The 13367-nt window shown below is 58.5% G+C and overlaps 2 protein-coding genes across 5 annotated transcripts in view; both read right to left on the bottom strand.

The window, feature by feature from the left end:
• Positions 1–231: 231 nt before the first annotated feature.
• Positions 232–1502, bottom strand: SPEM1 (spermatid maturation 1). The gene is made up of 3 exons (XM_011958518.1): positions 1340–1502; positions 1182–1242; positions 232–988 (listed from the first exon to the last, which is right to left on the bottom strand). Exons 1-3 carry the CDS (start codon positions 1481–1483, stop codon positions 264–266), a joined length of 930 nt encoding a protein of 309 aa, XP_011813908.1. The 5' UTR covers positions 1484–1502; the 3' UTR covers positions 232–263.
• A 518-nt stretch (positions 1503–2020) lies between these two features.
• NLGN2 (neuroligin 2) overlaps positions 2021–13367 on the bottom strand; it is a 14004-nt gene continuing 2657 nt past the window's right edge. The window contains exons 1-7 of one of the 4 annotated variants that reach the window (XM_011958508.1): positions 13216–13361; positions 9704–9754; positions 7405–7554; positions 7051–7236; positions 6751–6943; positions 5782–6378; positions 2021–4948 (exon numbers count right to left, since the gene is read on the bottom strand). In XM_011958508.1, the coding sequence (XP_011813898.1) occupies positions 4075–4948; positions 5782–6378; positions 6751–6943; positions 7051–7236; positions 7405–7554; positions 9704–9754; positions 13216–13321 (2157 nt within the window). In that variant the 5' untranslated portion in view covers positions 13322–13361 and the 3' untranslated portion in view covers positions 2021–4074. Of the gene's footprint in view, positions 4949–5781; positions 6379–6750; positions 6944–7050; positions 7237–7404; positions 7575–9703; positions 9755–13215; positions 13362–13367 lie in introns of those variants that run through there. The other 3 variants (XM_011958510.1, XM_011958511.1, XM_011958512.1) reach the window with 3 other exon arrangements.

Genomic DNA, 13367 nt, shown 5'->3' with positions numbered 1-13367 from the left:
AAAAAAAAAAAAAAAGAAAAGAAAAGAAAAGGAAAGAAAACAAGGTAGAGGCAGGTGAGAGCCTTGGAACCCAGAGGGCCTGGGAAAGGCTGAGGACAGGGACAGGCCTTTGGGGCAAAAGGTTGATGAGGGTCCTCAGGGCTCAGGGCCCTGTGGCCAGGGACAGCATTCTCTTCACAGCCACAGCTTCTAGGTGCTGTGTGGGCCCTGGCACCCCAACACCACCACAGATCACCTCCTCTCTCCTTTTTATTTTTTTCCAGTCACCTCCCAGTCAGGGAACGGTACACCCAATTCTTGCTTGTCCCCTCGGCAGTGCTGGATCCAGAGGCCAGAGGGTAGCAGCGGGACAGGGCCTCCACCTCCCGGGTCAGTTCCTGTAGCCGCCGCCTCACGTCCCGGGCATCATACACTATTCGGCCTGAGGAGTGGCACCGGGAAAATTCAGGGACGACTGCTGGGCCCAGGATGGGAGCTGGGACAGGCTGGTACTGAGCCGCCTCTGCCTCTGGCACTGCCTCCTCCCCACTGTTCTTGTGGCTAGGAGCCTCAGGGCTGGGAGGTGGGGGATTCACAGAATACACATAGGCCCTTAGGCCCAGCTCGGACCGCATGTCTGTTTTGAGGGGCCTTTCCTCTATGGTAGGCTGGAAGCGGATGGTCTGGGGAGGGGGCTCCAGGGGGTCCTGAGTCCAGGGAACCCAGGTCCCCTGAGTGCGTTGGAAGCCTTCCCAGTCCTTAGGGCCCTCCCAGTGGTAGGAGCAGATGGCTGGGTACTGATAGGGCTTCTCGTCATCAGTGTCAGGAGCCCAAGCTACTGGGCAGTGAGCACAGTGTGTGGGAGAGCCTCGACGGCGATGGCGGCGAGCTGGGGGCGGGGTCACAGTCATCTTCACAGGGTCCATGGTGCACCGAAGATGGACTGCAGGGGAACTCTGCTTCTTAGAGGGCTGGGTCTGCTTTCCGAGTGAGGATGACTTAGGAGCTTCTGTGGATGGGGAGAGGTGAGACTAGTGGGGAGGCCAGCTCCTACAGGCATGGAGAGGCAGGGCCCAGGGAGGGCAGCTGCACAGCTATGGTGTCCGAGAGGGGTGAGCAAGAAGGGAAGGGGCTAATTTAGGGCTGAGGCTAGAGTGCCTGATTTCTGCCCCTCCTGTGCCCCAGTCCCCACACCTGCTTACCTTTCTCACAAATGGTATCATGGAACACTTGGTATAAGACGCCACGGAATCGGCTCCAGAGCTAGGTGGGGGAAGACACAGTGATCCCAGGCAGGCTCTGGCCGGCAGGCCTGCCCCCACCATCCCACCAGCTCCCTCCCACCCGGCCCCACCCTGACCAGGGTCACTATATTGATGCTAATGTTAATGCAGATGATGAGGCCCAGCAGCAACAGGACAGAGTTGCCCAGGTCCTGGCAGCTGTTGGTGTTGCAGTTGTGATACGAGGCCCACTCGGGCCTCGGCCGCTCAGCCATGGCCATGGGGTCCCTAGGACCACCAGGGCCCTTACGCCCCCAGCCCACTGTGCCCACAGTGTCCACTGACTGCCTGCCTGTCCCTGAGGGTCTTGGGAGTGAACGGGTCACAATGGTGCCAGGCCACTCCCTTACAGTGTGCCAAGGGACTACCCTGAGTCCTGGACCTGTGGCTGACTCTCTTGCCTGAGCCCAGGCCTTGGCAGAGAACACGCCTCTCACCTCACATGCCTCTGCTGAGTTAGCTGCCTACACCAGCCCACCGGGCCTCCGGCCTGTTTGACATCTGCTCCCATCAGCCCTTGTCCTTCCATTATAGAACGACCCCAGGCTCCAGTCTCGGCATAGACACGAGTCCTGACGTTCATTTGCCAGACACATTACCGTGGCAACCAGACCCCAGCACCCACTCCCCCTTCCTCTCAGACCTCAGAGCTGGTCACTGAAAAGAAGGGCTGGGGGTCAGGACCCCTCCTCCCTCGTCACTTCCCCAGGGCTTGTTTCTTCAGAGACCGCCCTCCCCACAACAGAGCAGGCACAACCAACAGTTAAACTTTTATATTTACAATATTCTCTTCATCTTTTGCCAGGTTTAAAAATGTGTACAGAGCCGCAAAGGGTTGGGGTAGGGATAAGGGATTGTCGGGATTGTTTTGGGGAGAGGAGCTGGGCATTGGAGTCCGTGGCTGAATCATGGGGTCCCCCAGCCCCCCTCCCATGCCCCAATTTGGGGGGCATCTGTCTACAGGGTTCAGGGCCCAGGTCTCTAGCATTTGGAGGGCATGGCTGTTTGGAGAGGAGCTAGACCAGGCAGGGGAAAGGATCCGAAAAGAACTAATTTTCCATGGATGGAGGTAGGAGGAGAAGGGATAGTCAGGAGGCAAAGTTCTGGGGACTCAAGACCAGGGATTCTGGATTTGGGTGTCAGTGGAAGACAGCACCCCAGCCCCTATTCAAGTTTGGCACTAACACCCCACAAAATGCCAGCAGATGAGGACTCTCCCCTCATCTACTGTGTCCCTTACGCCCTTCCAGACATCATTCTTTTCCCAGAGGCCCTCTGGGGAGTCACCTCACACATTTCAAATTCTTCCTGCTGGTGTCTGCCCAAGCCCCATCCCCACTGCCCCCTCCATCTGTTCCTCAGCACCACTGACCTCATTCTCCCCAACCTGTCCGGTGAGACCTTTCTCCCTGCTGCCTCCCCTCCGCCCTTCAAGACTCCTTTCTTTCAGCCAAGGAGGGGGCGCGGGTCAGAGAAGGGTGGTCAGCTGAGGAGAGGGATGGTCTGACACTGAGATGGGGACAGCTTCAAAGAGAGTGACGGAGATGAAGGGGAACGGGGAACTGAGGCAGGGCAGGGGAGACATGATGAGGAGAAGGGGGGCACAGGCAGGAGCCCCCTCACCTGCCACATCCCTCACCCTGTATCCTGCTTGCCCTTAGTTTCCCCTGCCCTGCCTGGGACTGGGAAATTCTTGGCACATTTTGGGGGTCCTTCCGCTCAAATCCACCTACACAGTTTGGCACGGATGAGCAATGCTCTGAGGCCTGAGGAAAAGGCTGTCCTCGGACCCCAGCGAGGGCTTTGGTCAAACATGCATGGCCTCTGCGGTGGGTACGTTGCCACGCCCCCTACCCCCAACTCAGGAGCAAGACCTGGGCCTCCTCCAGGTCTGTTCACCCTCCTCAGCTCCTGCCACCTGGAAGCCTGTGCTCACCTGCCGTGTGAGGAGAAACTGAGTGCCGGGCCTGAGGCCTGGGGGAGGCAGGGAAGTGCTGGGAAGAGAGGGGCCGTCTGCCTGGGAAAACACACATCCACATGCAAGAACATGTTTCCACTCAGAGAAATGCATCCTGGACCACGGGAAAATAAGCTTCCAGGCAGCACCGGGATGCGTGGACTCCTCCCTCCCCCGGCAGGAAATCTGTGTCTGTCCTCTCCGGAAGGTGAGGGCCTCCCTGGCAGAACGTGCTTCATCTGACTTGTGCCAAGGCGGGTGCGGGGGGAGCATGCTTCGCCGGGGTGCGGGCAGGGGAGGCAGGGGCGAGGGGACTGTGATTTCCTCGCTGCTTCCCAGGCTCCATCCTCTGTGGTCTGGTGGCCAAGGGTCACTGTTTGTGAACACACCACTTCCAGGGTCTCCAGGGGGAGGGAGAGGGGAGGAGGTGGGAGAGGGGATGAGGGAACAGGATTCTGGGGTACAAATCCCCACAGAAATTCTTTGAGGGGGCCAACATGTGTCCAGGGCGGCAAAAAAAACCTCACCCTGCACATGGGAAAATACATCCCGTTGTGAGAAAGCACCCCTCCACGCGGGAAAAGACCACATTCCACACACCGAAGACGGGTGTCCCAATGGAGGGGAGAAAACGTCCCCCAGTTGTTCAAAGGCCCACCAGGTCCAGAGAAGAGACTGGGCTTCTCTGCGTGGGAAAGACACGCACCCCAGGGAGGAGTCCCATGTCCACCTTAGTGCTGCTGGATGGCGTGTGACGACTCCACAGGAGAAAAGCCAGTTGCCAAGTCCTCCTCCCTGCCTTCGGAGTGGCCGGGCCAGGGAGGGCCGGGGAGGAGGGCCTCCCCACGCCGCCCCCTATACCCGAGTGGTGGAGTGGGGGTGGGGTAGCGTGTTGTTGTGGCTGGTAGCAGTGGGAGGGGGCGCGGGGAAGGGCCCAAAGGGATGAAGGGAGGGAGGCGGTGGGGGTGGTGGTGGCCCCAGGCCACTGGGCAGCAGGGTCAGGGCCCCGGGGGCCAAGAGAGGCACATCGTCCGGTGCCCGGCGCAGGGCCAGGGTGTAGTCGGGCGGGCAGGCAGGGCGCAGAGCCTCTGCAGGGTCCGCCCCGACGCCACCACCCCGCTTCAGCTGCAGTGACACCAGCTCCTCCTCTGGTGGCAGCTCACGGCCCGCAGCGGGGAGCAGGGGGCCCCCACCGGGCACGCCAGAGCCTGAGCCGCCAGGTGGGCTAAGCCGCCTGCACCGCAGCTCCTGCCGCCGGTCCCGCTTGTAGTAGAGGGCAGCAAAGGCCAGGATGTTGAGGAAGAGGAGGGAGGCACCCACGGCCACGGTGACGCTCAGCTCCGTGGAGTAGTCCCGCGAGTCCCCGGGGAAGCGGTCGTAGGCCCTCGGGCCGGGCTCGGGCTCAGGCTCGGGAGGCAGGGTGGCGGGCGGTGGGGGCCGACGTGTGCCCGGGGCGCCGGCGGGGGGACGAGGCGGCCAGCGCGTGGCGTAGGGAGGCAGGCGCGTGGTGGTGGTGAAGAGCTCCGTGTGCAGGTTGTGCAGGTGGGGCACGAGCTCCAGCCAGAAGGCCACCTTGTTGGCGCGGTAGTTGTCACGTACACGTGGCTTCAGGCCTATGTGCAGATACTGCTTCTCCTTGCTGTTGAATTTGCTCCATACCACCTCCTCGAAGCGATTGGGCTTAGTGTGAATGAACTTGGTATCCTGCGGCACTGGCTGGTTGGGGTCCCTGTGGGCACAGGAGGGCAGGGAAAGGAGGAGTGAGGGCAAGGCTCTGAAGGAGGGTGAGTGGCAGTGGGAAGGGAGCCAGACAGAGATGCAGAGAGACGGGGGACGGCAAGAAAGCCAGAGAAAAAGTCACAGGGGCAGAGAGACGTAGATGGAGATGAAGAGACAGAGAAACTGCAGGAGACAACGCCAGAGAGACAAATAGGGATGGAGACAGACTGCCAGGGACAGCCAGAAATGCGGGCAGAGGGGCAGGGACAGACACAGAGATAGTCCCGGAGAAGCAGAAGCTGAGCCTGAATGAAACAGAGACAGGGTCAAAGACATGGGAGGGACAGCCAGAGACAGAGACACGGCGAGGCTGAAATCAGCCGGCAGCCGGAGACAGCGAAAAGTAAACAGACGTAAGAGAGCAGCAGAGGGAAGGGGGAAGAGCTGTCAGTGGATTTCCAGAGAGAGACAGAGACAGAAGTAAAGAGACAGACACAAACTCTTGCACACACTCAGACACACACACCTGAGCAGTCAGCCAGAGGCGCAGAGCCCTAGGGGGGTTGGGCAGGGGGGATCAGGCAAGGAGGAGGGAGAGATGGACCCCAAGCCAAAACCCCCGAATGGGCCCCCTACTCCCCAGAAAGGACAGGGGCCTCTCTGTCTGATACTGCTGAGTCTCCAACACTCAACTCAGTGCCTGGCGCAGAGGTGTCTGGGTTGCTTTCACTCGAGCAAGAGAGCAGGCCAGAGTGAGTGCCTTAACAGAGGAATGGCGGCCATGTGAAGGAAGGAGGGCCCGCCCAGCCCCACCCAGCCCCACCCAGCCCCTCTGGCCCTCACCCAGTCTTGGCGAAGTTGGTCCAGTAGGTCATGACCACGGCACTGAGCATGACGTCATTCTTGGAGAAGTTGCAGGGGAAGAGGTCAGTGGCACCCACCATGGGCACGCCAAAGACATAGGGCAGCTCATCCCCGTGAGCCGCGTCTGCCCACTCAGGCCGGCCCTCCGCCTGGCAGTGGTGGTAGAAGGTGTAAAAGTAGACAGGAGACTGGTAGTCGGCGTGCAGCTTGGCGGTGGCCACAGCTGGTGCCACCCATTGGTGGTCAGTAAAGAGCGCCAGCAGGGTTTTGCGGCGCATTTCGCCATTGTCCCGGTCGGCCCAGTCTGTGTACATAAACTTGATGGTCTCCCGAAGCACATCCTTGCCTTCCGGGTAGCCATACAGGTTGTCCACAAAGTTGGAGACAGTGAAGTCGAAGGCGCTGGCAGACACCCCGTCCTCGCTCTCTGCAGAGTCCTCCACGAACTTGAGGCCCTCTCCCTGGTTGACGCCGATGAGCATGTCATAGTTGAGGAATTCTCCCTGCTGCATGAGGATCTCCGGGTCATCGGGGACCACGTCGCCGTCCACCACGGGCCCAAAGGCGATATGGTAGCTGGGGAGAAGCGGTCAGGGTCTCACCACCTGCTCACTGGCCTCCTCTCGGCCCTTGGCCTGCTAAGCCCACACACAGATGCTTCCCTCTACCTGCAAGACCCTTCTTCCCTACTTGAAATCCTCCAGCGGGTCCTTTGGGGGATCTGGCCTCTCCAGAAGTCTTCCCAAAGCACCTCACGGCACCCTGTGCTCACCTGCTCTGTCTGAGCACCTCCACTGAAGGAAGGCTTGAGAGAGGAGGCCACCTACTGGGGGCCTGAAGCCCATTTCTCCTTGCCAAATGGGATGCCCATAGGCACCTCTCACCTCAGCCTCCTTGGAACCAGCAAGGAGAGTGAAGGCCTGGACCCAGCCCTCTCCCATCCCATACCGGGCAGGCTGCACGTCCTGGTCCACCAGCTCCCGGGAGGGCTTCCGGCGCAGACACTCCACAGCTTCAGCGCTGTCCTCTCGGTCACAGCCCACCTTGGCTGCCAGCAGCCGCGTGTACTTGAGCGGCTGGTAGTTGACAGACCAGCTGGAAATGGCGGTGCCACTCTGGGCGATGGCCTTCTGGAACAGCCCTGGTGGGACAGGCAGACCTCAGGCCAGGTTGTGAGGACTAGCCTGAAGGAGAAGGGGGAGCTGGCAGGGTCAGGAAGGGTGGGACAGGCTGGGACACTGCTGGTACCTTCTGAATGGTGGGAGAGGATCAGAAGGTTGACGCAGGAGGCCCCTGCCCCAGACCCAAAGATGGTGATACGCTCGGGATCGCCCCCAAAGTGGGCAATGTTTTCACTGAGCCAGCGCAGGGCCTGGATCTGGTCCAGGAGCCCATAGTTGCCTTTTGCAGCCTGGTCCCCGGTGCTGAGAAAACCTGGGAGTAGAGAAGAAGAGGCTCCCTGGAGGTGTCACAGCGCCCCTGCCCTCTTTCTGGGCAGCTCAGTCCAGCCCAGAAGCCATTCTACTGGATGTGGACGAACCCTGCCCACCAGGCACACCTCCCAGACTCCCCCGATCCCCAGAGTTGGCTGCCCACCCTCACCGAGCACCCCAAGACGGTAGTTGAGCGTGGCTACAATGACGTTGCCGTAGGCGGCCAGGACTGAGCCATCGAACATGTTTCCGGTGCCCTCCATGTAGGAGCCGCCGTGGAGAAACAGCATCACAGGCTTCTTCCCAGGGTCACGGATATCTGTGTGGGGAGGGGGTGGGCAGGTGGGCCAGGGGGTCAGGGACAAGGACACAGTCAGACCGGAAGCAGCACCGCCCAGCTCCCAGGCCTGCTGAGGACTGGCCTGGAGCTCAGGGGACATGTCACACCCATCCCTGGGGGGCAAGACCGGATTCCCCTCCTCCCTCCCCAGCTAGCCCTGGCAGACGGTCCCTCCCCACCCTCTGCCAGCCTTCCCCGCAGCACTTCTCCAATGCAGACCTTCCGAGAAACCCCATAGAGGCTGGGGGTGGGCAGTGGCCCTCCTTAGGGTATCTGCTGGATCCAGGGAACCCCCAACACCCCCCTACATAGCACATCTCCTTCCTGTCCCTGGGACGAGCAAGCTCCCGAGGCTAGAACTGGAGCCGGAGCTGCTGGGAGGGTCCTGGCATCTCCTCCAACTCAGGCCTCGGGCCTCCACTCCACATGGTACCCTGGTCGGTGGGTGAGGGGTGTCAGGCCTAGGGTCCCTGGTCTGTGGGTGAGGGGTGCCGGGCCTAGGGTCCCTGGGGCTTGGTCTCCTCCCCGCCCTAATTCCTTTCTAGGTCACCTCCCCAGTCACCATGGCAACCCCCAGCCTAATTACTGTGGCAGGAGGAGGAAGAGCCTGCTTAATGAAGCCAGGGTGCAGCTTAGTCTTGGATACCCCCAAACTGGCCTGAGCCCTGGGTTCTGCACTGGACTCCTTCCCGCCATACCCCCAGAGGATCCCCTGATCCCTGCCACATGTGATCAGGCCCTTGGGTCGCTCCAGATTGGACTGAAGGGTGACTCATTCCAGAGGAGGTGGGAGTCTGAGAGTGCTTGCCAGGGTCCCCGAGGCTACAGTACCCTCCCCTGCCCCTGCAGCTCCCCATGATTCAGCTATACTGCTAGGGCTGGGGTCACCCCTGGCCCACAGGTCCTCCTCTTTCTTGACACTGGCCCTGCCTGATAGCCTGGACACTCAGCAAACCAAAGCCAGGCCTGGGCCTCCACAGCTGGTCCCAGCACCTCTGCCCACCTCCCTCATCCTGCTAGAAACATCCCTCCTGCCAGAAGGTCAACCTGCAGGTCACTAAGACATTCTCCTTGACCTCACAGTCAGCTTCCTGCCTCCCATCCCTAAGACCCCCTCTGCAGCCCCCATGCTCCTGACTGCTTCCACCAGAGCTCCCAGGTGGGCAGCACCCTTGCTGTGTTCTCCCCAAATCCTGTCCTCTCCTTTGCTCCTGAACCTCAAGTGACCTCCCAGCAGTTTCAGGCTGGAATCTCCTTCCCTCCAAGGTCCTGTGCTAATTGTCCTCAGTTCTCCCATCCTCACCCCACCCCTCTCCCAGTGTGGGGGGAGGAGGGGTCAGAAAGGGAAGGAGCAGGAAGAGGGGCTGGGGCAACAAGAATTCAAAACCGACAACAAAAACAGGATCAAGAAAGAAGAAAGAAAGAAAGAAAAAAAAAAACAACCAAAAAGCAAGAAGCTCTCGGGGCAGATTCAACAAGAAAAGAAAAAACAAAAAGATCCATTTTGGAAAAAAAGAAAAAAAGAAAAAAATTCTTTGTATTTTTTTTTTTTTCAAAATTTTGTGGTGAAACTTCAAGATATTGGGCCCTGCTTTCAAAAATTGTCAAATTCTTTCATTCACTTCAAATGTTTGCGTTTTCTGTGTCTGACAGGCTTTTGGAAATTGCAACAGGCTTCCGATGTTTCAATGGTGTCATCAATTTGCCAACTTTTAAATTTTTTTTGAACTGTTGTTTTGCTCCAATTTCAAATTGTTTTTTTCAAATGTTACATTTCACAAGTTTCAGAACCGTCCAGATTTCTTTCAAATTCTAAACATTTCATCCAAATCTTTTGAATTTTTTTTTTCTCTGACATTCCAATTTCTTTTTGTTTTTCAGCTTATTTTCACCATGTTTAGCTTTTCTGGCAGGTTTTCTAGTGGGTCCAACATTGTTCAAATTTCGTTTGAAGTTTTCATAATTCTTTTTTCCAATTATTAAAAATTTTTCTTTTCTTTTCTTTTTCATTTTAGTTGGGAGAACGACTGAGGGGCCTTGAGGGCTATGGGGACATTTAGTGAGGGGGCAGGGCCATGAACTTCCTCTTATAAGCAACCACATGCAGCAGCGGGATTTTTAAATCTACCTGTGTCTGGCGGATTGAGCGTCGCCTCGTCACGTTTTTTTGTGAGCGGACCTAAGACCGGGAACACAAAACAGAGAAAAAAGGACAATTTTGTGGGGAAAGATGGGGGTCGGGGGGAGGTGGTGGATGGGGAGGGGAGGAGAGAAAGCAGAAAAGGGGAGGGTGGGGGAGGCAGAAAAAATAAGCCAAAAAAAGCAAAATTTGTTTGCAAGAAAAAGAAACCAAGAAAAGAGAAAAACGTTTCTACAACCCAATTTTGTTCCCCTCCCCGGAAAAAGTCATGCCCCAAAGAAAAGGCTGGTTTTGGGGGGGTGGGGTGCCTGAGTGGGCTGAGGCCTGTCTTAAGACATATCCACTTGGCTGGAAAGGTTTTGGCTTGTCGATGTGTTTGCTAATTGCTGGAAATGAAACAGTGTTAGAGGTGGGGTGGGAGGGGAGAGGAAGCCCACCCAGAGCCCCTGGGAGACCAAGGCCAGCTTGCCACCCAGGCCACCTCTCAGAAGGCCCCCTTCAGGGCCAGCGAAGCACCTGCCTGCCCCCACAAGGCTGTAGGGAGGAGAGACTGCAGCAGAAAAGACTCTGCTTTCCTCTGGACCACTCTGCAGGGCAGCGGGCAGGACAGGGTTGGGGGGGCAGCCTGCCCCACAGCTCAGCCCCAGAAGCCTTCCGCTCCCCACTGGGGGGCTATGGGAAGGTCAGCTGGGGCTGCCTGCCCGCTACCCAGCCTCACCACCAGCACTTCTCATCTATCCGCACTCACAGGCCTGGCTTCTCACCCCAGTTCCCCAGTGTGGGCAAAGCAGGGAAGGGGGTCATCAGGTCTTGCCCTCCGCTCCAGCTCAACCCTCCGCACTCCCCACAACCTCGTCCCTTACCCAGGCTTCCTCTCCTCCCCGCAAAATGGTGAATTTCCCACCAGGGCCACCAGCCACCGCCTCCCCTGCCCCTGCTCCACTGTCAAAAAGCACCCCCTTCCCCAACGGCCGAGTGGATGGTTCAGTCCACAAACAGGGAACGAGAAACACAGTGCCCTGAGCCAGCCTGGCACACAGGTGCCAGCAGGTACTGGGAGCACCAGGTTCACCCAGTGTCAGGGCTTCTTCCAGATTACGGGGTTGGTCAGGGGCGAGCTGGAGCCCAGAGGCCTGGGGGTTCCCCAAGGCCGATTGGTTTTTCCTCAGTGACACAGGGACTGGCACATGGGTCAAAGCCAAGGATGGGTCAAGGCCAAGGCAAGCTCTGGAAGGCGTCTCGTAAGTGGCAGTGATTGCCCCATGGGGACCCGTTGGGAACAGGACCTCTTCTTTGTGAAAGGATGGGGTGGGGACAAAGCCAGCAGGGCATGTGTGCATGTGAGTCTATGAAGCGCGTGTGTGAGCGCGCCTGAGTCAACCTCTTCCTCCCAGAGCTGGTGTGAAGATTCAGTGAGATCACCTGAATGTGTCAGGCCCCAAGCAGGTCTGCAATAAGCAGTGGCTAAAAATACAGAAGGTGTGGGCAAGGGTGGTGTGGGGGCAGGGGCGGACAACTGTGTAGAGGTGTTGGGGTGGACAGTCCCTTGGTGGCAAGTTCAGGGTGGATGTTTCACATGGGGGGTGACGAGACAGCACCCATGAGGGGGCTCTGGGGTGTGCAGAGCCTGTGTGAGAGTGGGGAGTGCTGGGATGGGCAGCCCGCGTGGAGGTGCTGAGGTGAAGGACTCACAATGGGGCAGGCGCTGGGATGGCAGAGGAGTGTGGCATGCACGGCTCTCCTGTGGAGGGTGTTGTGCTGGGGGGCAGATGGGGCATGTACTGGGATAAACGGCTTATGGGGAACTAGGGTGCTTCAAATTCGAATAGGATTAGAGTAGATGACGCTCTGTGCATTGTGCGTATGGGTTGTTGGGAGGCGTGGTTTATACGGAGATGGGTATGGCTAGGATGGGCGATACAGGGTGAATGGTCCATTTGGGAGGTATTGGGACAGACATGGGTGGGTGGAGGTGCATGAGATGTTCCGTGCTTGGCAGGAGCGGATTCTGGGTGCAGGGGGCATGGTGTTGGAGTACTCGTTCAGTGAGTAGGGTGCAAGGTTGCCGGATGTGTTTTCACCACCTGAGGTCGGGTGCAGATGATCCCTAGGTGGGAGTGGGGTAAACAACGACTGAGGAGTGTTGGGGGTGTTGGGGACTATGGTGTGAGGGGCCTGCTGAACACACAGCCCAGGCGTGCAGGGTTACTGGGGTGTAAGGTGTACATGTGGATGTTCTTAAGGCACATGATCTGTATCCAGGGATGCTGGGGAGCACGGGTGTGTGTGGGTGACACGGTACGCAGTTTCAGAGATGTGCTGGGGGTGTGTGTGATATGAAAGTATTGGGAATCGTGACTGTGGGGGGCTGGAGCACAAGGTCAGTGTATAAGTTGGTTGGGTGATGATTTAAGTGTGGAGTAGCTGGGATCTGCAGTCTGTTTCGGGACTTGAGCACGTGCCGTGGAGGTGCTGGGTGTGTACAGGGTACATTAGGGGCTCTTGGGTACCAGGCCTATGTGTAAGGTTGCTGGAAACATGGCCTGTGGGAAGCGTGGTGGCAGCGGATGGTCTCTATGCAGATGCTGCCATGTTTTGGAGCGGTCAGATGGGTGTCAGAAGAGCCATGGGGCAGGGGGGCGGGGCGGTGTTTGTGAAGCTGGTCTGCTGTGATGGCTGGAATCCACCTATTGCACCCTGTTCAGAATCTGGAAGGTGTTCTGATTAGTCTTGGAGTGCTGAGCATGGAGGGTGGAGAACTGCACAGAGGGAGTGTGCCAGGGGCTATGAGCAGTCCTGTAGTGAACAAGAGTTCATTAAGAACAGAAGTTCGAGAGCCCCAGGGAAGATGGCTGGGCTGTGCTGTGAGCGGAGGGGCCCTCGACAAGGAGCTTCCCTGATCCTTCAGGGGAGTACAGGGGTCAAGGGAGAAGAGAAGGGCATCGGTACCACTGCCAAGGCGCTCAGCTCAGGCAAGGGGCTCTGGACATGATGTGATAAGGTGGAAGGCAGCCCTCGCCGGCCAGGGGGAGAGGGAGAGCCTGCGTTGTCCTGAAGTGCAGATGTAGCTAACCTGGGTATTCTGCCAGGAACAAGCTCAGGTCTGGCAGCGGGAGGTGGGGCAAGGTTGGAGTGGGTGTCTGAGCAGAGGGTGGATCACCTGATTCCCCCTCCATGTCCAGGTTGAGATTAGCTGGCAGACTGTGCCTCTTTGGGGAGAGAGTGGGTGAGCCTAGACCAGTGCCTGCTATCCCTACCATGACCCCCTGTGGACACAAAGAACTTATGGGGCAGCTGTCTGCAGGGTGTGTGCCTGGGACTGCCTGGAGGCACCCTTACAATCCTCAGGGGGCACGTTGAGGCTGCAGGGACACTCCGTCCCTCACTGCCCCCACAGAGGCCCAGCTCTGAGCCCGAGAGCGGTGCCAGTGCCTGAGGGTCTGCATGTGCGTTTGTGGGCTGTGTCCACGGGGTGCCCGGCTTTGTGCCCGCGCCCTTACCGTCCTCGGTGGGCACGTAGAGGTTGAGGTACAGGCAGTCCTCGCTCTGGTTCTGCACGTAGGTGGCAGCCGCCTCCAAGTTGTCGGTGAACCACACAGGCAGCATGATGGCGGGCAGCGCCCCGTGCAGGTTCTGCGGGCAGGCGGGCGGC

The sequence above is a fragment of the Colobus angolensis genome, unplaced genomic scaffold, assembly GCF_000951035.1.
Source record: "Colobus angolensis palliatus isolate OR3802 unplaced genomic scaffold, Cang.pa_1.0 Scaffold47, whole genome shotgun sequence".
NCBI classification, from domain to species: Eukaryota; Metazoa; Chordata; class Mammalia; order Primates; family Cercopithecidae; genus Colobus; species Colobus angolensis.
The sequence above is the reverse complement of the archived record's forward strand: the minus strand, read 5'-3'. Positions and strand labels throughout refer to the sequence as shown.